This window comes from Scyliorhinus torazame, chromosome 2 (genome assembly GCF_047496885.1).
Source record: "Scyliorhinus torazame isolate Kashiwa2021f chromosome 2, sScyTor2.1, whole genome shotgun sequence".
Classification (NCBI taxonomy): Eukaryota; Metazoa; Chordata; class Chondrichthyes; order Carcharhiniformes; family Scyliorhinidae; genus Scyliorhinus; species Scyliorhinus torazame.
The window spans coordinates 266,546,692-266,570,918 of NC_092708.1; the positions used below are offsets into that span (position 1 = coordinate 266,546,692).

Consider the following 24,227-nt stretch of genomic DNA (forward strand, 5'->3'; position numbering starts at 1 on the left):
CCATGTCCTCGAAAACCTCCTGGTTGTGGGCGAGGAGCGAGTGGAGCTGTGCCCTAAAGCCTGCATCCGGGAAATCGGACGTGCCTTCTGGAGACAGAGTGTGTACCCGCTGAACGAGGTGGAGGATCTTGCACGCCTGTGCGCCTAGCAGAGTCCTTCGAGGATCCAACTATCTCAAAAGACAGTGTGGCTGTGTATGAATTGTGTGCAACCTCGAGCTGGCAAGACCCCATGGCCGGGATAACATTACCGTTGTAATCGACCAACTGACAGTGGGATGGCCGAATCGGTGGTTTGACCTTCAAGGTGTAGAAGGCTTACCATGCAATGAGATTGGCGGAGGCACCAGTGTCTAAACGGAATGTGATTGGTGATCGGTTGAACGTTAGGGTGGCACACCATTCATCGCCCGGATTAACGCTGTGCACTGGCATCGGCTGGTGGGTCGTTCTTGGGGACATCCGATTTCTGTCTATTACCGCAACGCGGAAGGGTTCCCAGTCGTGTTGCTCTTATTAGCCTTAGTTGTATTAGCTTTAATTCTGTCACCTTTGCTCACGAGTCACCAGGTATCTTTCTGATACCGCCATGTGGTTCAAGCTCAAGTGATGATTAATAATGCAGCACACCGCTTAGTAAAAGTTAAATCAACGATCATTTATTAGATACAGCAATAAATACTGATACAATAATCCTACTTCTAGACTACTACCTACCACTAAAGGCCAATACTTAACTTCAGAGATGGCCCACCAGGTCAGGGAAACGAATGGTCTATCGAATTGGGTCTGGCCTGCGGGATTCAAAAAGGCTGGTACGGGTTGATAGTCTGGAGCACCGATCTGGTAGCGATCGCTGGAGTAAGACTTAGTTGTTTCTTCGTCGAAGGGTCTCGAAGGTTGCGAGCAGGAAGAGAAGGGTCGATCTGAACTTGGCCCCTATTTTTAAAGTCCCTAGGGTCTTCCCGCCTCTCGGGACGGACCTTGACCCTGGTTCCAAGTGATTGGACTTGGGCCCAATCACTTGGTTCAATATGCTCCAATAATGGGGTGATTCCTTGATCGGTGGGTGGCTGCCTACCTTCCTTTGTCACAGCCACTGCTGGCGCCGAAAGGTCTGGATCGGCTTTATGTTGCTAATGTGTAGCAATTGTTCCCGGGGATGGCTGCTTACTATGCAGATGGCTGGGTTGTTTGTGATGTTAATGGCTGCAGGTATCGGTCTGGGCCGACTTCCCCAGAGCAGTCGTCGGTATCACCGGTCTGTACGTCGTCAGGGTATGACTCGGTGTATGGAGGCTGAATGGTCCGCACGTCCCTCGATCGACTGGACCCACTCAGTCTCGTAGGACCCCTGCGGTGCCGATTCGGCTGCCTGGTACCGGCTGGTCGCGTCCATGGCGCAGGATGGCAGATCTCTGAAGAGGTGCAGGTAGGTCTCACAGTTGCTGGCGAGTTTCCAGTCCTGGTATCATGACGTGTTGGGTGTTCAGATATACAAACGAACCAACACGGTTGTAGATGGTACAACTCTGTTTTATTATTCTGTATAATAACAACTGTTAACCTCTGGCTGTGGTTCGCACTTCACCAGTTAACCTGTGGACCCAGCCCTTGCACTAACTTAGCGAGGCACTCAGCCCATGGTGTATGTCTGAGTGGCACGCTGTGAGCTCTGTGCTCTGAGCTATCTCCTGGTGGAATGAGCGGGAGCTGTGGTGTTCCCTGTTTTATAGTGCGTGTGCTCTCACTGGAGATTGGCTGTGATGTTGCGTGTGTGTTGATTGGTCTGTCTACCTGTCCATCAGTGTGTGTGTGTGTGATTGCACCATGATATGTTAATATGAATATCATGACAATCCTTCAAACGTGGGATAGGATAAGAGTCCGTTCTTGTAACTGCATTCACCTTTCGATAGTCCACACACAACCGTTGGGTACCGTCTGGCTTAGGTACCATCACTATGGGTGAGCTCCATTGGCTGCAACCCACTTCAATTATGCCATTCTTCAGCATACTCTCAATCTCTCTGTTAACCTGTGCCAATTTTAAAGGATTAAGTCAATATGGATGTTGTTTGATAGGAACAGCATTTCCCACATCTACATCATGTATAGCCATTTTAGTACTTCCCAATTTATCTCTACAAGCTTGCCCATGTGTAATCAATAACTCTTTCAGGTCATAGAACATAGAAAAATACAGCACAGAACAGGCCCTTCAGCCCACGATGTTATGCCGAACCTTTGTCCTAGATTAATCATAGATTATCATCGAATTTACAGTTCAGAAGGAGGCCATTCGGCCCATTGAGTCTGGAAAGAGCACCCTACCCAAGGTCAACACCTCCACCCAACACTAAGGGCAATTTTGGACACAAGGGCAATTTATCATGGCCAATCCACCTAACCTGCACATCATTGGACTGTGGGAGGAAACCGGAGCACCCGGAGGAAACCCACACACACACGGGGAGGATGTGCAGACTCCGCACAGACAGTGACCCAAGCCAGAATCGAACCTGGGACCATGGAGCTGTGAAGCAATTGTGCTATCCACAATGCTACCGTGCTGCCCTTAAGAACAAATTAATCTACACTATATCATTCTACGACATTTTGTTGACTGAACAGGTTGGCTATGTCACCAAATCTTAAAAAAACGATTATCTTTTACCAGATTAAAAGTGTTATAGATGAACCCATTTGCTTCAAATGAAAAACCCACATTCTTCTATTTATTTCCATTCAATAGTTAAATATCTTGCACATTGATTATAATATCGCTTTGATGAGATTTTACTTTCGATAAAGTAATGACTCACCCAAAAAATTAAGCCCCCACCCCACAAAAAAACTATACCTCCAAAACCCACCCCGTTTGCAAAGTGGCCTCCAAGAGAGCAGAAAGAAAAAAGTTGACGGCGGATTAGTACCCGACAATCTGAAATAATCACACTAGGCAATTTGGAGGATGAGGGCAGTGGGAATTGAAGTTTGAAAGGCCGGCTAGGCCCGAGTAGGAAGAGACAGGCGCTGTGCGGAGGGAGGAAGAGGGGGTGGGGGGTGCCTGGCCCTTTAAGCGGCCCCGATAATCCCGCACTGTGAAGCTGAGCCGGGGGATGTGGGGAACCCGGGAGGCGCTCAGGGTGAGAGGAGAAAGACTCGAGTGAGGAGAAGAATCCGGGCAGGCCTGGATTTTTCGCCCTCCCTCCGCCCCATGGGGTGAAAAAAATTCCTCTCAAGACATCGGGCCAATTCCCATTAACATAAGCGGCACAAACGCCCGTCCACCTCCTCCCCCCCAACACACACACTCACTCACTTACACTCACTCAATTAGGACCCTTGTAAAAGGTTCCTCAAATGCTGGAATGGGTATTATGGGCGCTGGTTTTATCACTGCTTGAGGTTTCCCTATCACTTGACATGTGACATGATTGACAAAATTTAACTACATCTTTATGTAGTCCAGGCCAATAAAAATGTTTCTGGATTTGAGCTTGAGTTTTCCTTATTCCCAAATGACCTCCCACTGGTACCTCATGTGCAACTAGCATCACCTCCTTTCTATATCCTACCGGCAATACATTTTGACGAACTTCTGCCCACTTTTCATCCACCTGCAATATGTACAGGTCTCCATTTTCTCAAAAAGACATCATTTTTACGTTAATAACACTCTGGTATACTCTCAGATTTCTCTTCCGTATATGCTTTCTGATATATCCGTTTTATTTCTACATCTTTCTGTTGTAACTCCGCCAATTTTCCTGAACTAAAAATATCCGCCTCATCCTCCACATGTTGTTCTTTTTCAACCATCTGATCAAAAATCGTTTCTGATAATTGCAGTTCAACTTCACCTTCACTCTTTGATTTCTCCTCTTGTCTTAACCTGTGACTTTGCGACCTTGTTACTACACAATCCGGAAAAATCCCAGGATATTCGTCCTTCAACCCTTCAGTTGTCTGATTTTCCACTGGCTTATCAACCACAGTAGGCATCACTCCCACCTGCGATCCAGCTATATCATTACTCAAGATAAACTGTATTCCTGGACAAGATAGTTTATCTATTACTCCTACTACCACTTCACCACTCTTCACTGGACTTTCCAACCTTACCTTATATAATGGAACGCTACTCCTCTCACCCTGAATTCCACATATCACTCCTTTTCTGGCAACATTCTTCCCAAACTACATAATTCCTCATCTCTTACCATTAAAGATTGACTAGCCCCTGTATCTCTTAAAATTGTGACTTCTTCACCTACTCCTCCTGATGCACACGAGTAAACTTTACCCACACAAGTAACTTCTTTAAAGACATCTGGCACCTTCTTAACAATTACTTCTTGAACAGGCTGTTCAATTGTTTGCATCTCCTTCGCTTCCCTTGGGCTTTCCTTTACCACTCTAACAAACCCGACTGTCTTATCCTGTTTTACCACATCAGCCTTCCCAGTGCTTTTCTTCAACCACCAACACTGTGACCTTACATGGCCTAGTTTATTACAGTGAAAACATCTGAAACTTTTCATTTCTTTTCCACCCTCCTGGATTTCTTTTTTAATCTGAGGTACACTCTCTTTATTGTCTTCCATCAGAAGTGTTACTCATTACCACTTGAGTGTTTCTCATGTCCCCAGTTTCTATCCCTCACCGGCTGAAACTGATGTCGGAAACCAATATTTGATTTATGAACTAATTCATAATCATCTGCCATTTCCGCTGCTAATCTCGCAGTTTTAACCCTCTGTTCTTCCACATGCGTTCTCACTACATCAGGAATTGAATTTTTAAACTCCTCCAAAAGTATAATTTCTCTGAGAGCTTCATACGTTTGGTCTATTTTCAAAGCCCTTATCCACCTATCAAAATTACTCTGTTTGAGCCTTTCAAACTCCATGTATGTTTGACCAAATTCTTTCCTTAAATTTCTAAACCTTTGTCTGTAAGCTTCAGGCACTAGCTCATATGCACTTAAGCTGGATTTCTTCACTTCCTCATACGTTCCAGATACCACCTCCGGTAGTGATGCAAACACTTCACTAGCTCTACCTACCAGCTTTGTTTGAATCAGTAACACCCACATGTCCTGTGGCCATTTCATTTGTTTAGCTACCTTCTCAAATGAAATGAGTCCACTTCCTTCTTGTCAAACCTTGGCAATGCTTGGACATTTTAAATAGATTCCCACCAAGCCTTCGACTATGACGCTCTTTCTCACTATCCTCATCACTATCATCCAACTGTACGTTTCCCTTTACGTCTGCCAATTTTAACTGATTGTCATGTTTCATGGCCATTTTCTGAAGTTCAAACTCACTCTCTTTATCTTTTTTCCCTGATCTGTATCTCCCTTTCTTTTTTTTTTTGTTCTGCTAGGGCTATTCTTTCTTTTCTGCTTTCTACGCTCTCCTTTTCATTTTACTCTCTCTCTCTTTCTCTTTCTTTTTCCTCTCTCTCACTCTCGCATTCAAGCCACTTTAATTCTTTCTCATGTTCCATTTGTTTAATTTGCAACTGAATTTTGCCCTTTCCAATGAGCCAAACTCTATCTCAGGCAACTTTAAATGCTTAACCACCGCCATAATTACCTCATCTTTTCGCATTTTGTCAGGTAATGTTAACGGCAATGTTCTTGCCAAATCTAACAGTCTGCTTTTCGTTTCTGTCCGTAAAGTACTACATGTGACATTCTCCACCCCCAAAAACCTCTGAGCCTCTGAAAGAGCCATTGTTCACAACACTCTCCCTACTTGAACTAAAATACCACACTGGAAAAGCAACAATCCTTCACTGCCTTTAAGTTCACAAAAGCCAATCCAATAGATAGACTTTTAACCCGGACGAGTCCCCAATTGTTATGGGTGAGGCGTTTTCAGAACCCCAAAATGTATCATGGTGTTCAACCAACCTCTCCCTTTAATGTATTTGTTGCTTTTCCGAGCACACGGCTTGTTCCCTAGGTGTGGGATTACAATTATGGACATGTGGGTTTTTAAACACAAAACACTGTTTATTCCATGAACTCAACTTATCATAGAATTTACAGTGCAGAAGTTAACATCTTAAATAAACATTGGATCTCTTAACACCCCTTACTTCAAAGATAACTCAGAAAATATTGCAACAGTAAATAATTCCTCAAAATGTTCCTTCAAACTTCCAAGAGACTTAACACCTTTAAACAGAATCACATCAGGTTAAAGGCTTTACTATTATGAGTTTAAATCACCCAAATGATCCAGAGATAATCTTTCATGGCAGAGATCCAGCTCACTGCAAACACAGACACTCCCCAAGCTCTTTTTCTCCAAACTGCAGCTCTCTGGAAACCCACAGACACACACAAGCTCTTTTTCAAACTGAAACTTCAAAATGGCTGATGTAAAGCCCAGCTCCACCCACTCTCTGACATCACTGTTTTCTTAAAGATGCATTGCTTAAACATCCATGTCTTAAAGGTACTCTCGCATGACATAATGAAAACATTGCGAGTCATTCAGCCCCCCCCCCCCCCCCGCATAGCTAACACCCTCCAGACCAGGCAACATCCTGGTAAACCTCCTCTGCACCCTCTCCAAAACCTCCACATCCTTCTGGTAGTGTGGCGACCAGAATTGTGCGCAATATTCCAAGTGCATTCTTACCAAGGTTCCATACAACTGTAGCACGACCTGCCAGTTTTTATACTCGATGCCCCGTCCAATGAAGGCAAGCATTCCATATGCTTTCTTGACTACCTTGTCCACTTGTGTTGCCACTTTCAAAGATCTGTGGACCTGTTCGCCCAGATCTCTCTGACTTTTTATATTCCTAAGAGTTTTGCCATTTACGGTATATTTCCCCTCTGTTAGACCTACCAAAATGCATTACCTCACATTTGTCCAGATTAAACTCCATTTAACATTTCTCTGCCCAAGTCTCCAACCTATCTATGTCCTGTTGTATCCTCTGACAAACCTCAACACTATCTGTCACTCCACCAATCTTGGTGTCATCCGCAAATTTACTAATCAGACCGGCTACATTTTCCTCCAAATCGTTTACGTACACCACAAACAATAGAGGCCTCAGCACAGATCCCTGTGGAACACCACTAGTCACAACCTTCTGTTCAGAAAAATTCCCTTCTACTGCTACCCTCTGCCTTCTGTGTTCTGCATCCATCTTGCCACCTCACCTCTGATCCCATGTGACTTCACCTTTTGTACCAGTGTGCCAGGGGCAGCACGGTAGCACAGTGGTTAGTACAGTTGCTTCACAGCTCCATGGTCCCAGGTTCAATTCCCAGATTGGGTCACTGTCTATGTGGAGTCTGCACATTCTCCCCGTGTGTGCGTGGGTTTCCTCTGGGTGTTCTGGTTTCCTCCCACAGTCCAAAGATGTGCAGGTTAGGTGGATTGGCCATTCAAAATTGCCCTTGGTGTCCAAAAAGCTTAGGTGGTGTTACTGCGTTACTGAGATAAAGTTGATAGAGTGGAGGCGCGAGGCTTAAGTAGTGTGCTCTTTCCAAGGGCCGGTGGTCTGAATGGCCTCCTTCTGCACTGTAAATTCTATGTCTTTGTCTATGTCTTAATTGAGATGCACAAAATTATGAGGGGAAGAGATAGAGTGGACAGGATAAAATTGTTTCCCTTGGTGGAGAATTCTAGAACCAGGAGACATAGATTCAAGATAAGAGGCAGAAGGTGTAGAGGGGTCATGAGGAAGAATGTTTTTGCGCAGAGGGTAGTGGGTGTCTGGAATTCATTGCCCGAGTTGGTTGGTGGAGGCAGAAACCCTAACTCTTTTTTCAAAAAACCTGGATCTGCACCTTAAGTGCTGAACCTATAGGGCTATGGACCGGATGCAGGAAGGTGGAATTAGAAAGGGCACTGGGTGTTCTTGGGCTGGCATGGACAAGATGGGCTGAATGGCTTTCTGTGCTGTAACTTTTCTATGATTCTACAGCACGGCAGATAGCACGGCAGCAGGGTATTCAGGCTGTTGTGATTGTGTCCATTCTTTCAAGAGCGGTTCCTTATCCTCACAAATTTGATTTGAATTTGTCAAACCAAACCTACTCTTCACAAGCCCATGCTGTTTGCCCTGATTAGCCCAGACCTCTCTGTAATGGCCTATTTCATCCCGATTCTGAACTAAAGACATTCTTGGCGATAATTACCAATTAGTTTTACTGAGGTCAGATTAGCTGGTCCATAATTCACTAGTTTTAATATTTTTTTAACTTTTGAGGTGTTTGCACCATCTCCATTCGCAAAGATAGCTGATGATGCTTGCCAATGTCTCTACTCTTAACCACCCGGTAGTACACTCAGATGGTGAAAATGCGACTGTGAAGCAACTGTGCTGCCATGGGTCGCACAGTGATTAGCATAGTTGCCTCACAGCTCCAGGGTCCCAGATTCGAATCCCGGCTAGAGTCACTGTGTGGAGTCTGCACGTTCTCCCCGTGTCTGTGTGGGTTTCATCCGGGTGCTCCGGTTTCCTCCCACAGTCCAATGATGTGCAGGTTAGGTGGATTGGCCGTGCTAAATTGCCCTTCGTATCCAAAAAGGTAAGTTGGGGTTACGGGGATGGGGTGGAGCCGTGAACTTAAGTGGGGTTATCTTTCTAAGAGCTGGTGCAGACTCGATGGGCTGAATGGCCTCCTTCTGCACTGTGAATTCTATGATTTTGTGTCCCGTTAACTTTTTAGTGCAGCTTCCTTTTGAATATTGTTCTCCTGCTCGAATCTCATTTACAGGTGAAATACTCTTGAAACCTCTTTGACTTACTCCATTTGAGTGCAAAAAGCCCCTGTCCTCTAAGTCAGTACCTTGTTTGGTAACTAATATGTTTCTATAGATTTCTGATTAACAACGTGTAGGGTTATGGGGATAGTGTGTGCAAAAGGTATTGAATTGTCCGATCAGCTATGATTGTGTTGAATGGCTGAATGGCATACTCCTGGTCCCATGTTCCTATTTCTTACATGTGCTTAAACCCCTTCACATTGATAACCAATCTTTTTTCTTGCTCTATTTACTAGAATGGACCCAGGGGTGGGAGATTTTAATTAGGTTGATGAAGCTGGGGTTGTTCTTGGAGCAAAGGAGTTTGAGGGAGATTTAATAGAGTTGTACAAGATTATCACAGGTTTGAATCCGATGAACAAGAGAAAGCTGTCCCATTAGCTGATGGCACACAGACTCAGTGACACAGATTTTAGTTTTTTGGCAAAGGTTGCAGGGGAATGTGAGAAAGAACTTTTTTACTCAATGAATGACCTGGAATATGCTACCCACAAGGGTGGTAAAAGCTGATGTGATCAATGATTTTGAAGGGAAATTACATGGTAACTTGAAATAAACACATTTGCAGGACAGAATGGGGATAGAACAGAGGAATGGGACTGACTGGATTGCTCCATGGCGAGCCAGCATGGGCTGAATGGCCACCTGTGCTGTAAATGACTCTGTTACTCTGAGTGTCCTTTTTGTTTCTTCCTGTGGTATTTTTAAAGGATGGGCATGCATCCCACTAAGGTACAAACAAAAGAGAACTTTATTGGAAAGGTGTCTACAAGCTGTTAGGATAGACTGCATGTTTGCCCACGCGAACGGCTGATGGCGTCATCAATTTGTTACGTAATTAGACTCTTAAAGTGACCTTGTTCCAACAAAAGATCATTAACCCAGTTCCAACTAGGAACATGAATACACAACACTTCCCTCCTCTGTCTTGTGTGTTACAGTTCTTCTCTGTAATTCACCCTCCATCCCCAAGTCATTTTGCTGGGATGTTTACAGTTCTCCTACCTTTAGCATACCCTCTTTCTTGCTAGTTGGAAGATATTTAACCTCTATGCAACAATTCTGTTTAAATCTCTTGCATTGCTGCGGCATTTTTTCAGCTACTGGGCCCTCTTTGATCCCATGCAATTCATTCACATACAAATGAAATACAATTAGTTATGTAGAATTACTGCAAGATTCTTTCATAGCAAATGTGATGTATGGCCAAAAATCTGTTTTTGGGTGGTGTGGTGGTTGAGGGAGTAATGTTGGTAAACAAAGTGCTCATCTTTAATGTAGTATCATGGGATCCTGAACAATCAGAACAGGCAGAGGGAGGGCCCTATTTCCTATTGCTTAGCAATTATCCTAGCATATAACTTCAACATTGAAGTAGATCTGGTTGTTACATACATAGATACATAGAAGATAGGAGAAGGAGGAAGCCTTTTGGCCCTTCGAGCCTGCTCTGCCATTCATCACGATCATGCTGATCATCCAACTCAATAACCTAATCCTACTTTCTCCCCATAGTCTTTGATCCCATTCTCCCCAGGTGCTATATCCAGCTGCCTCTTGAATATATTCAATGTTTTAGCATCAACTACTTCCTGTGGTAATGAATTCCACAGGCTCACCACTCTTTGGGTGAAGAAATGTCTCCTTATATCTGTCCGAAATGGTTTACCCTGAACCCTCCGTCTGTGACCCCTGGTTCTGGACACCTCCCATCATTGGTAACATCTTCCCTGTATCTACCCTGTCTAGTCCTGTTAAAATTTTATATGTCTCTATGAGATCCCCCCTCATTGTTGTATGGGACCTTGCTCAGGATCTTGGTTTTTTTCCACAGGGAGAGTCCGCTATTTGTTTGTAGCACAAGCAGGCTGGGTTCTTGCATTATGAAGGCAACCTGGGATATTGTTCTTTCTAAAGAGGTGCAGATATCAGTTTGTGGCACTGTTCAGTCATGATTTGTGTTAAGGAGGCAGCAGTTCAATATCATTGACTTATTGTCCAAAAGAACGTATACTGTCTCCTATCAGTTTACAGAGGGCAAAAATTTTATGCAGCTTGGAGTTAATAACTTAAAAGTACGTGGCCTGGTGAATCAGTGCTGAACTTCAGTCCATGAACTCCAGTCACCTCATTATCAGGAGGCACTTAGACCACATGCTGTCATCAGAAAGTGTTGATTCTCAACCGTGCTGTCCTGAAGAGATCATTAACCCAGTTCCAGTCAGTTCGCTAGTAATTACTGCCATTGTCTGAAATGAAAAAAGCCTGCAGAATAGATTAGCATCTTAGTCAGAGTTTACAGGCAGCAATCAAGTCCAGGTGCTATCCAACGCAGCATCTGCGAAGAGAAAGGGAGCCAGAATGGGCAGGTTTTGGTGATAATGGAAGCTGGCTGCACTTCAGTTGTTTGCATTTCCCGGCCATCATGTTAAATATTTGCTGTGTGTATATGGGCTGTGTTTGCTCAGCAGTTTGTTCTTTGGCAGGATTAGTTGTGAACGGCCCAGCCATCCATCTGCAGTATTGTGATAAACCAAAACTTGAAACTTAGCCAGGAAATTACGACTTCAAGCTCGAAGCACAGCATGCGTTTCATTCAAAAGAAGTGTAGCTCAGAGCACAAACCCGATTGGGTTTAGCTTTCAAATCTGAATTGATGTTTCACAGCAGGAATCGGAACAAAGAGAAATTGCTGCTGGGATCTGGATATAGTACCTCGCTGATAGTTTGAATCTTCACCAACTTTCAGATCACGTGCTAGTTCGGCTTATGGATGTCAGGTCTTTCAGGGGGGAAATTGCAAATACTGACTTATTGCCAAGCAGCTGTCTTAACTGCGCAAAAACTATTGACTATAGCTGCACAAAATGCTTTTTAAGTAGCATACTGTAACAGTTAGGAAGTCAACAAATATAAATTTCATTTCCATTTCCCCCCCAGCTCCAGCATGATGCCAACACCAAATACTTCCTTCCTAGTCAGGTCTACTCCTCCATCACCCCCAACACATTATCCCCTTCCCAGGGCATCTTCCCATGCAATCACAGGAGGTGTAATATCCTGCCGCCCCCTCCCCCCACTTGTCCAAGGCTCCAGACATTACTTCCAAGTGAAGTAGTGATTTACTCAAATAATTTTTTGATTTAGTGTGCTGCGGTCGTCTCTACATTGGGGAACCTAAACACAGACTGGGTGACAGCTTTGTAAAACACCTTCATTTAGTCTGCAAGCATAATACCCACTTTCCAGTCACTCGCCATTTCAATTCACCACCTTGCTTACACACACATTTCTGTCTTTTGCCTGTTAAGATGTTTTCGTGAAGCCCAACACAAACTGATGCAGCAGCACCTTAATCCTCCGATCAGGCACTTTGCAGCCTCCTGGACTCTACTTTCAGTTCAACTTCAGATCATGAACTCTGTCCTCCATTTTGGTTTTTTTTGCAAATCCCCCACCCTTTATCTGTATCTTGTCCCCATGTTTTTGCTTTCAGGCAGCGCTGGCCCTTTTTCTGCTGTTAACGTGTTCTGTTATTTTGCTTTCAAACAGTGTTGGCCTTTATTCTGCTATTAATTCCTGCTTCAGTCTTTAATACTATCATTGCCATTCCCTTTGTTTTGTGTTCCATGGTATCTTTGTCATTTAATATTTCATACTCTTCAACTTATCCCTGACCTTCTATTTTGTGCCACCTGCCTCTCTCCCATTTTCAACAGCATAAAACCCATCACAGTTCTACCTCCCTCCAGTTCCAAAGAAGAGTCACATTGGATTTGAAACATTAAGTCTTGTATCTCTCTGCACAGATGCTGTCAGACCTGCTGGGGTTTTTCCAGCATTTTCTGTTTTTACGCTAAACATAGATATCTGATTTCGAGTGGATAAACATTTTTTGACCTCTTGGAGTCTGTGGACTGCAGTTTGAAAGCTTATCATAGATTATCATAGAATTTACAGTGCAGAAGGCACTGTTATGTTATGAGATGATATTGAGCTTTGTGTTTTTGTTTTGTTTGGGTCTAGGGTTAGTTTAGGGAGGGGGGGTTCATTCGTTTTGTGGTTACTGGAATGTAAATTTGGGTGTGGTACTGTCTGAGGACGGGGAATGGGTGATGGGGCAGCTTTAGTTTGCTGACTACAGATTTTCTTTGTTTTGCCTTGCTGGCCAAATTGGGTGGGCCTCATGCCTGTACTCTAAGTAGTTTTTGGATAGTCCCTTTTGGTGGAAATTACTGACTCTGGGTCAAGCGGGAGGCCCCCTAATCGGAAGGTCACCTGGAATGTAAGGGAATTGGGTGGCCCAGTGACAAGGTTGGCGGTATTCGCTCACTTGAAACATTTGAGTGCTGACCTGGTGTTTTTGCAGGAGACCCGTTTGCGGGTGAGGGACCAGACCAGGTTGTGGGAGGAGTGGGTGAGCCAGGTATTTAATTCAGGCTTTGTTCGCAGTGTCTGTGGGGCAGCGATTTTGATTAGTAAACGAGTTCCATTTTCGGCCGCCAAGATTGTGGCGGATCCTGGTGGTAGATATGTGATAGTCAGTGGGTCTTTGATAGGCACTTTAGTGGTCCAAGTCAAGGTGTATGTGCCAGACTGGGATGATACAGGGTTTATTCGGAGTTGCAGGTCTCCATTCCTGATTTGGACTTGCATCAACTAATCTTGGTGGGGGGGGGGGGACTGAAACTGTTCTCAAACCAAAGTTGGATCGATCTAGGGCCAGGTCGCTGGCTCCAGCTGGGGTGGTAAAGGCTTTGTTAGATTTTATAGAGCAGATGGGGGGGCAATTGTGATTTCAGACCATTCTCCACATTTTGGTCCCTCTCGGCACCCACCATGGAGGTTGGATACGGCACTGGCAGGAGATAAAGGATTTTGTAAACTTATCCTCGACCATTGAGAAATATATCAAGTTTAATAAGAGCAAGCCTATCTCACCCTCTACGTGATGGGAAACCCTTAAGGTATTTATTATGGGGGAGATAATGTCCTCTCAAGCACATATGAAAATGACTGCGAGGGTGGAGCGGCAGCGGCTGGTGGACTCCATCCTTGATGTAGACCATCAGTACTCACCCCTACTCCAGAGTTGCGTGTGAGCATGAGAAAGCTACTGGCGCAATTTGAATTGTTATTAACAGGTGTAAGCCACTGAATCAGCTACGGCGCTCGAAGGGGGCATTTTATGTATACGGGGAGAAGGCCAGTCAACTTTCAGCTCATCAACTGAGGCGGCAGGTACTTCCCGGGAGACTATACACATTAGGGACTCGAGTGGCAGATTGGTTTGCGACCTGTTTAAAGTCAACACGGCTTTCGAAGCATTTTTAAAAATACATTTAGAATACCCAATTAATTTTTTCCAATTAAGGGGCAATTTAGCGTGGCCAATCCACCTACCCTGCACATCTTTGGATTGTGGGGGTGAAACCCATGCGCACACAGGGATAATGTGCAAACTCCACACAGGCAGTGACCCAGAGCCGGGATCGATCCTCGGTCCTCGGTGCCGTGAGGCGGCAGTGCTAACCACTGCGCCCAGGGTTTCAAAGCACTCGATAGGAATCTTTATAAATTGGAGTCCCTGGAGGAGAGTTCGGTCATGGAGCAGTTTTTAGAAGGGTTGTCTTTCCCATTGGTGGAGAGAAAAAGATTGGAGAAGTTGGAATCCCTGTTGAGGAGATTCCGAAAGGTATTGTGTTAATAATCATAATCATCTTTATTAGTGTCACAAGTAGGCTTACATTAACACTGCAATGAAGTTACTGTGAAAATTCCCTAGCTGCCACATTCCGGCACCTGTTCATTGTCCCAGAGTTCATTGCCCGGTACACTTACACAGGCTTCTATTTCTCTGATCCTGAAGAGGGACACGGACACTACGGAATTTGTGTTGTATCGACCCATATTGCTTTTGAATGCAGAAGCTTAATTACTTGCCATGGCGGTGGTGCTGCGATTGGATTGCTGCCTCCCAGAGGTGATTGCAGAAGACCAGGCAGGCATTGTTCAGGGTCGGCAATTGTTGGCCAATATACATTGGCTGTTAAATATCCTTCTTTTCCCCTTTCCGGTGCTCGAGTCAAAGGTGATTGGCTCCATGAATGCCGAAAAAGTGTATGATAGGGCGGAGTGGGGATATCTTTCCAAAATCCTTGGGAGGGTTGGTTTGGTTGCTGCACAGGGCCCCACGGCTGGTGTCTACACTAATACCCTGAGTTCGGGGTATTTTTTGTTGAATAGGGGTACGAGGCAGGGATGTCCACTGACTCCGCTTCTATTCACTTTAGTGATTGAACCATTGCCATAGCGTTGAGACTTTCTGATCGGTGGAAGGGGATAAGTTTGATGGAGGGTGTGGTGGTATGTATTAGGGGTAATACGGTACACCACGTGTCGACAGGCTATTGGTGGAGGGATGTCAGGTCCTGATAGGATCTGCCACCTACTGGACTCCACCCAGAAATGCCGGTATAAGAACCCAGTTTCTCCCTCCATTTCCCTCAGCAGTTGCATTCTGTAACCACGCTGCTGGGGATAAAGTTCTGCTTAATAAAGCCTTCAATTGACATTACCTCAACCTGCCTCGCGTCATATTGACGGTGCTACAATTTATTAAGCAGAATTAAAATTGAAGAAAACGACGTGGGAACATGGAGCTCCGAATCACCCCGGAGTGCCTGCGCATCGCACCCCAAGCAGCTAACTCGGCCTCTATCTTCAAACACTGGATGGCATGCTTTGAGGGCTACCTCCGAACGGCCCCCGGCACACCGACTGACGAACAAACGATGCAGGTCCTCTATTCCAGGGTGAGTCCTGACGTCTACTCCCTTATCGAGGACGAGGACGGTTTCACCGTTGCCATCGCCGCGCTGAAGGATATCTACATCCGGCCCGCCAACCAGGTTTTTGCTCGCTACCAGCTCGCCACACGACGGCAATTTCCGGGGGAATCGCTGGACGAGTTTTATAACGCCTGCATATCCTGGGTCGAAACTGCAACTGCCCGGCGGTAACAGCGAGTGAACACACAGAGCTCCTGGTCCGCGATGTGTATGTGGCAGGTTTGGCCTCTTCCCAGATCCGCCAGAGGCTTCTGGAGAAAGAATCTCTGGGACTTGCAGAAGCTCGGACCCTGGCGGCATCCCTCGATGTGGCCTCGCCTAACGCCCGCACCTACGCCCCCGACCGCACTACAGCCCCTTGGGCTCCGTGGACCCCCGCTGCGGTCGACTCTCCGACACCCCCCCCCCACCCCCGCAAACCTGGGCGGCCAAAACACCAGACCAACCGGGGGGGCCCCGCTGCTATTTTTGCGGCCAGCCGAAACACCCTCGGCAGCGATGCCCGGCTCGCACGGCTACCTGCAAAAGCTGCGGGAAGAAAGGCCACTACGCGACGGTGTGCAAGTCCCGCGGGGTCGCCGCTATCTCCGGGGAAGAAACGGGACCACGGACCCAGCCCCCCCAGCGATCCACGTGTGACCAACGGACGCCGCCATTTTGGACCCCGGACGCCACGAGGGAGAGATGGGCGCCGCCATTTTGTCCACCCCCGACAGCGCTCGATCCGTGGACGCCGCCATCTTGGCTGAAGGACCCTGACACAGACGGCCACATACTGCCTGATTACGATGCTCAACTTCAACAACCACGTCTGGCTTCGACGACCCTCGACCAGTCGCGACCCCGGACGCTCCAGACTGCAACCACTACAGTCCTAGTGAATGGCTACGAGACGCCGTTATCTTATCGACTCTGGGAGCACGGAGAGCTTCATTCATCCGGACACGGTAAGGCGCTGTTCCCTCGTAATTCGGCCAAGCACCCAGAAAATTTTCCTGGCGCCGGGAACCCACTCCGTTCAGATCACGGGGTTCTGCATCGCTAACCTAACGGTGCAGGGGAGGGAGTTCCGAAATTACCGGCTGTATGTCCTCCCCCATCTCTGTGCGCCCACACTCCTAGGGTTGGACTTCCAATGCAACCTCCAGAGTTTAACATTTAAATTTGGCGGCCCTATACCCCCACTGACTGTCTGCGGCCTCGCAACCCTCAAGGTTGAACCGCCTTCCTTGTTTGCGAACCTCACACCGGATTGCAAACCCGTCGCCACAAGGAGCAGACGGTACAGCGCCCAGGACCGAGCATTTATCCGGTCCGAAGTCCAGAGGCTGCTGAAGGAAGGCATCATCCAGGCTAGCAACAGTCCCTGGAGAACCCAGGTGGTAGTTGTTAAGACCGGGGAGAAACAGAGGATGGTCATCAACTATAGTCTGACCATCAACAGGTACACTCAGCTAGATGCGTACCCTCTCCCCCGCATATCCGACATGGTCAATCGGATTGCACAGTACAAGGTCTTTTCCACCGTGGACCTCAAGTCCGCCTACCACTACAAGCCCTCCACGAGGACCTCTGCCACCCGGGGGTCACTCTGTCCCGGTGACCGCAACTATACTGCCTTCGAAGCAGACGGGGGGTTATACCACTTTTTAAGGGTTCCATTCGGCGTCACGAACGGATTCTCGGTCTTCCAACGAGAGATGGACCGAATAGTTGACCAGCACGGTTTACGGGCCACGTTCCCGTATCTCGACAACGTCACCATCTGCGGCCACGACCAGCAGGACCACGACGCCAACCTCCAAAAATTCCTCCAGACTGCTCACGCCCTGAACCTCACTTACAATAAAGAAAAATGCGTGTTCCGCACCGATCGTCTAGCCATCCTGGGCTACGTAGTGCGTAATGGAGTGATAGGCCCTGACCCTGAACGCATGCGCCCCCTCATGGAGTTCCCTCTCCCCCACTGTGCCAAAGCCCTGAAACGTTGCCTGGGCTTCTTTTCTTATTACGCCCAGTGGGTCCCCCAGTACGCAGACAAGGCCCGTGCACTAATCCAGTCCACTACTTTTCCCCTGACGACAGAGGCATGCCAGGCCTTTAGCCGCATCAAAACGGATATCGCAAAGGCCACGATGCGCGCCATCGACGAGTTCCTCCCCTTCCAGGTCGAGAGCGACGCATCGGATGTAGCTCTTGCGGCCACCCTCAACCAAGCAGGCAGACCCGTGGCCTTCTTCTCCCGAACCCTCCACGCTTCAGAAATCCGCCACTCCTCAGTGGAAAAGGAGGCACAAGCAATAGTGGAAGCTGTGCGACACTGGAGGCATTACCTGGCCGGTAGGAGATTCACTCTCCTCACTGACCAACGGTCGGTTGCCTTCATGTTCTATAATGCACAGCGGGGCAAGATCAAGAACGACAAGATCTTGCGGTGGAGGATCGAACTCTTCACCTTCAATTATGAGATCTTGTATCGTCCCGGAAAGCTGAACGAGCCATCCGATGCCCTATCTCGCGGCACATGTGCCAATGTACAAGTGGACCGTCTAGAAGCCCTCCGCGAGGACCTCTGCCACCCGGGGGTCACTCGTTTCTACCACTTCCTTAAGGCCCGCAACCTCCCTTACTCCGTCGAGGACAGTCACCAGAAACTGCCAGATCTGCGCTGAGTGCAAACCGCACTTTTTCAGGCCAGATAGAGCGCACCTGGTTAAGGCCTCTCGACCCTTTGAACGCCTCAGTTTGGATTTCAAAGGCCCCCTCCCCTCCACCGATCGCAACGCGTACTTCCAGAACGTCGTTGACGAATACTCCCGTTTCACTTTCGCCATCCCCTGCCCCGACATGACCGCGTCCACGGTCATTAAAGCCCTCGGTACCATTTTTACACTGTTCGGTTTCCCCGACTATATCCATAGCGACAGGGGGTCCTCCTTTATGAGTGACGAAATGCGTCAATTCCTGCTCAGCAGGGGCATAGCCTCGAGCAGGACGACCAGTTACAACCCCCGGGGGAATGGGCAGGTAGAAAGGGAGAATGGAACGGTCTGGAAGGCCATCCTGCTGGCCCTCCGGTCTAGGAGCCTCCCAATTTCCCGCTGGCAGGATGTCCTCCCGGATGCCTGCTGTGCACCACCACAAATCAAACGCCTCACGAGCGCCTCCTCCTCTTTCCTAGGAAGTCCTCCTCTGGAACGCCACTTCCGACCTGGCTAGCAGCTCCGGGACCCATTCTGCTCCGGAAACATGTGCGGGCGCACAAGTCAGATCCGTTGGTGGAACGGGTGCATCTCCTTCACGCCAACCCGCAATACGCCTATGTGGAGTACCCCGATGGGCTACAGGACACGGTCTCCCTGCGAGATCTGGCGCCCGCCGGAGCTACCCACACCCCCCCAACGCCAATCACCACCACCTCACTCCCGCCGGTTCACCCGCAGCCACCCCCTTCCCGGGGGGTTCGGTTCTCCTCCCAGACCCGCCCAGGAGTAAGGACACAGGGGACAGCGCTACGCTCCCAGAGTCGACGGGACTCGAGCCAGCGCCATCACCACCACGCCCGAGACGATCGGAAAGGACGACCAGGGCGCCCATCCGGCTCATCGAATCACTTTAACTCTCAACGTTTTCAGTTATTGTGTCTTGTTATAGTTATGGCATCATGCCGACCCTGTTTGGCCCGTTGGCCCAGTTTTCAGTTATTGTGTCTTGTTATAGTTATGGCATCATGCCGACCCTGTTTGGCCCATTGGCCCAGTTGAAGCGATAATTTTGTGTTTTGTTCAAAGTTACTCTGTAAACCCCTAAAACCATGCGAACCACCATCCCGCCGGGGTTTTTTTCAACAAGGGGTGAATGTGGTGGTATGTATTAGTGGTAATACGGTATAAGAACCCAGTTTCTCCCTCCATTTCCCTCAGCAGTTGCATTCTGTAACCACTCTGCTGGGGATAAAGTTCTGCTTAATAAAGCCTTCAATTGACATTACCTCAACCTGCCTCGCGTCATATTGACGGTGCTACAGAGGGAATGAAGGTGTCGTTGTAAGCAGATAATCTGCTTCTTTATATTTCAGACCCAGTTGTTGCTTCCAGATTTGTGACTTTTGCGGAAGTCTTTTCCTTCATTTCCCTTGATACCACCGTCCTCCTTGCTGAAGAGGATTTTATCTTTGGCTGGGTCTGGTGGGGGGAGTATTTTGGGTATCTATGGCCAGAGACTACCGGTCGAGATGGCCCCATTGAAGGAGGTAAAGACAAAGTGAGAGGGCAAATTGGGTCCTGCTCTGGATGAGATGGTGTGGAGTGAGGCTCTTCACAGGGTAAATTCCACATCCTCCTGTGCTGAGCTCAGTTTAATCCAGTTCAAGGTGGTACACAGGGCTCATTTGACAAAATCGAGGACGAGTGGATTTTTTTTTGTGGGTGGATGACAGTTGTGAGTGGTGTTCTCGGGGGTCGGCCAATCAGACTTCCGTGTTCTGGTCATGTCCCAAGTTCTTATGTTTTTGGGTCCCCTTCTTTAACATCATGTCAGAGATTCTTTATTTTTTAAATTTAGAGTACCCAATTCATTTTTTCCAATTAAGGGGCAATTTAGTGTGGCCAATCCACCTAGCCTGCACATCTTTGGGTTGTGGGGGCGAAACCCACGCAAACACGGGAAGAATGTGCAAACTCCACACAGACAGTGACCCAAAGCCGGGATCAAACCTGGGACCGCAGTGCCGTGAGGCAGCAATGCTAAGCCACTGCGCCACCGTGCTGCCCATGTCAGAGATTCTTAACATCGAACATGAGTCTTGCCCATTGGTGGACAGTTTTGGGCTATAAGACTCGCCGGTGCTGCAGATGGGAATGAAGGCGAAGAGCCCGGAGCAGATTCCTTCTTGGGTGGAGATTTCGGCCTGGTTGGGTGACTTCATGGAATTTTTGTATTTGGAGAAGGTCAAGTACCACCATTAGGGAGTTGGTAGAGGGGTTCGACCTGAGATGGAACATAGGAATTAAGAGCTGAAGTAGGCAATTCAGCCCCCTGAACCTGCACCACCATTCAATCAAATCATAGCTGATCATTTCCTGGTCTCAAAATGACCTCCCTACCTGTTCCCCATATACCTTTAACCCGTTTTTTTTATCAGAAATGTATCTATCTCCTTCTTGAAACCATTTAATGACTCAGACTCCACCGCACTATGGGGCAGCGAGTTCCACAAATTCACCACCCTCTACGAGAAGTAGTCCCTCCTCACCTTAGTTCTAAATCTACCACCTCTCAACCTATATCTGTGACCTCTCATTCTAGATTGCTCCACGGACAGGAACATTTGGTCTACGTTTACTTTATCAATCCGTTTTAGTACCTTATATACCTCAAACAGATCCCCTCTCATCCTTCTAAACTCCAGCGAGTGTAAGCCCAAACTTGTTCAATCTCTCCTCATAGGTCAACCCTTTCATTCCCGGAATCAATCTGGTGAACTTCCTCTGAACTGCCTCCAATACCACCACATCCTTCCTCAAATAAGGAGACCAAAACTGGACACAATACTCCAGATGTGGTCTCACCAATAGCCTATGCAATTGCATCAACACTTCTCTGCTTTTATACTCCAGTCATTTTGCAATAAACACGAACATTCCATTTTCCTTTTTAATTGTGTGCTGTACCCACACGCCGACTTTCTGCGATTCCTGAACAAAGACACCCAGATCCCTCTGCCAAGCCGCATTTTGAATCTGCTTTTCATTTATATGGAAGCCATTAATTTCCTTTTTTTAAAGAGTTGTTTACTGTGAGTTGTTTGAGCAGGGGGCGTTAGTTTATTGTTGGGGGTTTAGGTTTGGATGTGTTCTTAACTGTTGACTATGTTCCTTTTACATTGTAATTTGTAGCATTTGTTTTATATTATATTGTTATAAATGAAAACATTTTTAAGAAAAATATTTTTTCAATCGTGATATTGCTGTCTGGGGTTGCCCTGCTCCTCAAGAAACTTAGTAATTAAAACATCTAGAATATGTGCAGTTACTGTATTTGCCAGCTAGGTACTCATTAAATACGCCAGAAAAGCTTCTGCTTTGTTCATTAAAGTGTAAGTCAATTTCTAACTGGTTCATCCGAATTACTGACATACAATGTCTCTGGTGCTGAAAGTGATGGAATCTTATTTATTCAGAGTTGTAATCATTTTTGAAAATTTTAAAACATAATTTTCACTTCTTCTTTGTCTCTTTATCTCTCCCAATCCTATCTCTCTTTCCCTCTTAAATTAAATGTTCTAGTTTACATTTCCTGGTTTAGACTCTGGGTTTAAAAATTCAGCAGTCTTGTTCAGGAGACAGCCAATTGCGTGCCCACATCTTGTGTCTTGTTTAAACCATTTTTAATTCCCAGAAGTTTCTGCAGAAGCCCAGGGTGGCTCGAGCCATTCATTGCAGTGACAATCATTTCCTGCTGCTGACAAACTCTGGGCCACCATGTATAATGAGATTTGCACTAACTGTAGTGATTTGATGTAACTTTTTTTCTGTTAACATTAATGTCCTGCCTCATGTGTATCTCAGGTAACTGCTGTTCCACGGGATATCTACTGTTGTGACCGGAGTGCAGAGTACGAACGCCGATTAATGAGGGAAGGGGGTCACCTCACCGCCAAGCAGTGCCTCTTGTATGGAACTCCAGAGCTAGCTCTTCATTGGAGAAATAGGCTGTCCTTCTTCTTCCTTGAACATCCTGGGGGCTTGTTAGCTGTTCAGTCCAGAAATGGCTGGTCCTTCATTAGGATCCCTGGTAAGTAGATGAGAATTCCCCTCATCTGATTCTACTTTATTATATAAATAAGTGAGAGTGAGCACTGCTGCCTCACGGCACTGAGGACCCGGGTTCAATTTTTTTTTTTTCCCCAATTAAGGGGAATTTACTTACCCTGCACATCTTTGGGTTGTGGGGATGAGATCCACGCAGGCACGGGGAGAATGTGCAAACTCCACGCGGACGGTGACCCGGGGCCTGGATTGAACCAAGTCCTCGACGCCATGAGGCAGCTGTGCTAACCACTGTGCCATTGTGCCGCTCCTGTGAGTGCTCTTAACTGGAGATGGGCCTGTACTTCATTTTATTCTTTCATGGGATGTGAGCATCAGTGGTATAGCTGCATTTGTTACTAATCTCTAATCGATCTTGGGAAGGTGGTGGAGTTGTTGCAGTCCATCTGGCGTAGGCACATCCACCAGCTCTTAGAAAAGGAATCCAGGATTTTGACCTGGCGACAGTGAAGGAGTGCTGAAATCAAGATGGTGTGTGGACTGGAGGAAACTTGCAGGTGGTGGTGTTCTATGCATCTGCTACACTCTGTGGGAGAGTTCACAGGTTTGGAAGGTGCTGTTCAAAGAGCCTTGGTGTGTTGCTACATTGCACCTTCTATATGGTGCACACTGCAACCATTGTGCATCAGTGAGTGAATGTTTAATGTTGTGGATGGAGTATTGATAAAGGCAGCTTCTTATTGTGTGGAGCCTTTTGAGTGTTGTTGCTGCATTCATCCAGGCAAGTGGACAGTATTCCATCACACACCATTGACTTGTGCCTTTTGGTTGGTGGACAGGCTTTTGGGAGTCAGCAGGTGAGTTACACACCACAGAATTCTCAGCCATTCAACTGCTCTTGTAGCCATAGTGTTTAGTGGCTGGTCCAGTCAGTTTCTGATCAGTTGAAACCCCCCTCCATGGGATGTTGAAAGCGGAGGATTGAGTGTTGATAATGCTGTTGAATGTCATGGAGAGGTGGTTAGATTCTGTCTTGTTGGAGATGATCACTTGTGTGGCACAATCATTATTTGTCCTTTTGCAGCCCAAGCCTGAATGTTGTCCAGGTTTTGCTGCATACAGACATGGACTGGTTCATTATCTGGGGAGTATTGAATATTGTGTAATCATCAGTGAACGTCTCCACATCTGACTTTATGATGGAGGTACGGTCATTGAAGCAGCTGAAGATGGTTTAGCCTCGGACACTATCCTAGGGCAGCACGGTAGCATTGTGGATAGCACAATTACTTCACAGCTCCAGGGTCCCAGGTTCGATTCCCGGCTTGGGTCACTGTCTGTGCAGAGTCTCACATTCTCCCCGTGTGTGCATGGGTTTCCTCCGGGTGCTCCGGTTTCCTCCCACAGTCCAAAGATGTGCAGGTTAGGTGGGTTGGCCGTGCTCAATTGCCCTTAGTGTTGGGTGGGGTTACTGGGTTATGGGGATAGGGTGGAGGTGTGGACCTTGGGTAGGGTGCTCTTTCCAAGAGCCGGTGCAGACTCGATGGGCCGAATGGCCTCCTGCACTGTAAATTCTATGATCTACCCTGATTAACTCCCGCTGCGATGTCCTCCAAAAAGCACAAACATCTTCCTTTGTGCTAGGTATGATTCCAAGCAGTTTTCCCTCTGATTTCCCCTTGAAATGAAAGGCTGGACTAGTGTCTAAAATCTGAAGGGTTTGGAAGAGGAAATAATGAAAGTGCCTACTATGCCTAGTTTCCATTAGATATCCTGCAGATGGATCAAAGTACAGTG

General features: G+C 47.0%; 1 protein-coding gene across 5 annotated transcripts in view; it reads left to right on the plus strand.

The window, feature by feature from the left end:
• ino80 (INO80 complex ATPase subunit) overlaps positions 1–24,227 on the plus strand; it is a 415,492-nt gene that overhangs the window by 220,661 nt on the left and 170,604 nt on the right. For all 5 annotated transcript variants that reach the window (XM_072486849.1, XM_072486876.1, XM_072486859.1 and 2 more), the window contains exon 26: positions 22,230–22,455. In XM_072486849.1, coding sequence (XP_072342950.1) covers positions 22,230–22,455 — 226 coding nt within the window. The remainder of the gene's footprint in view (positions 1–22,229; positions 22,456–24,227) is intronic.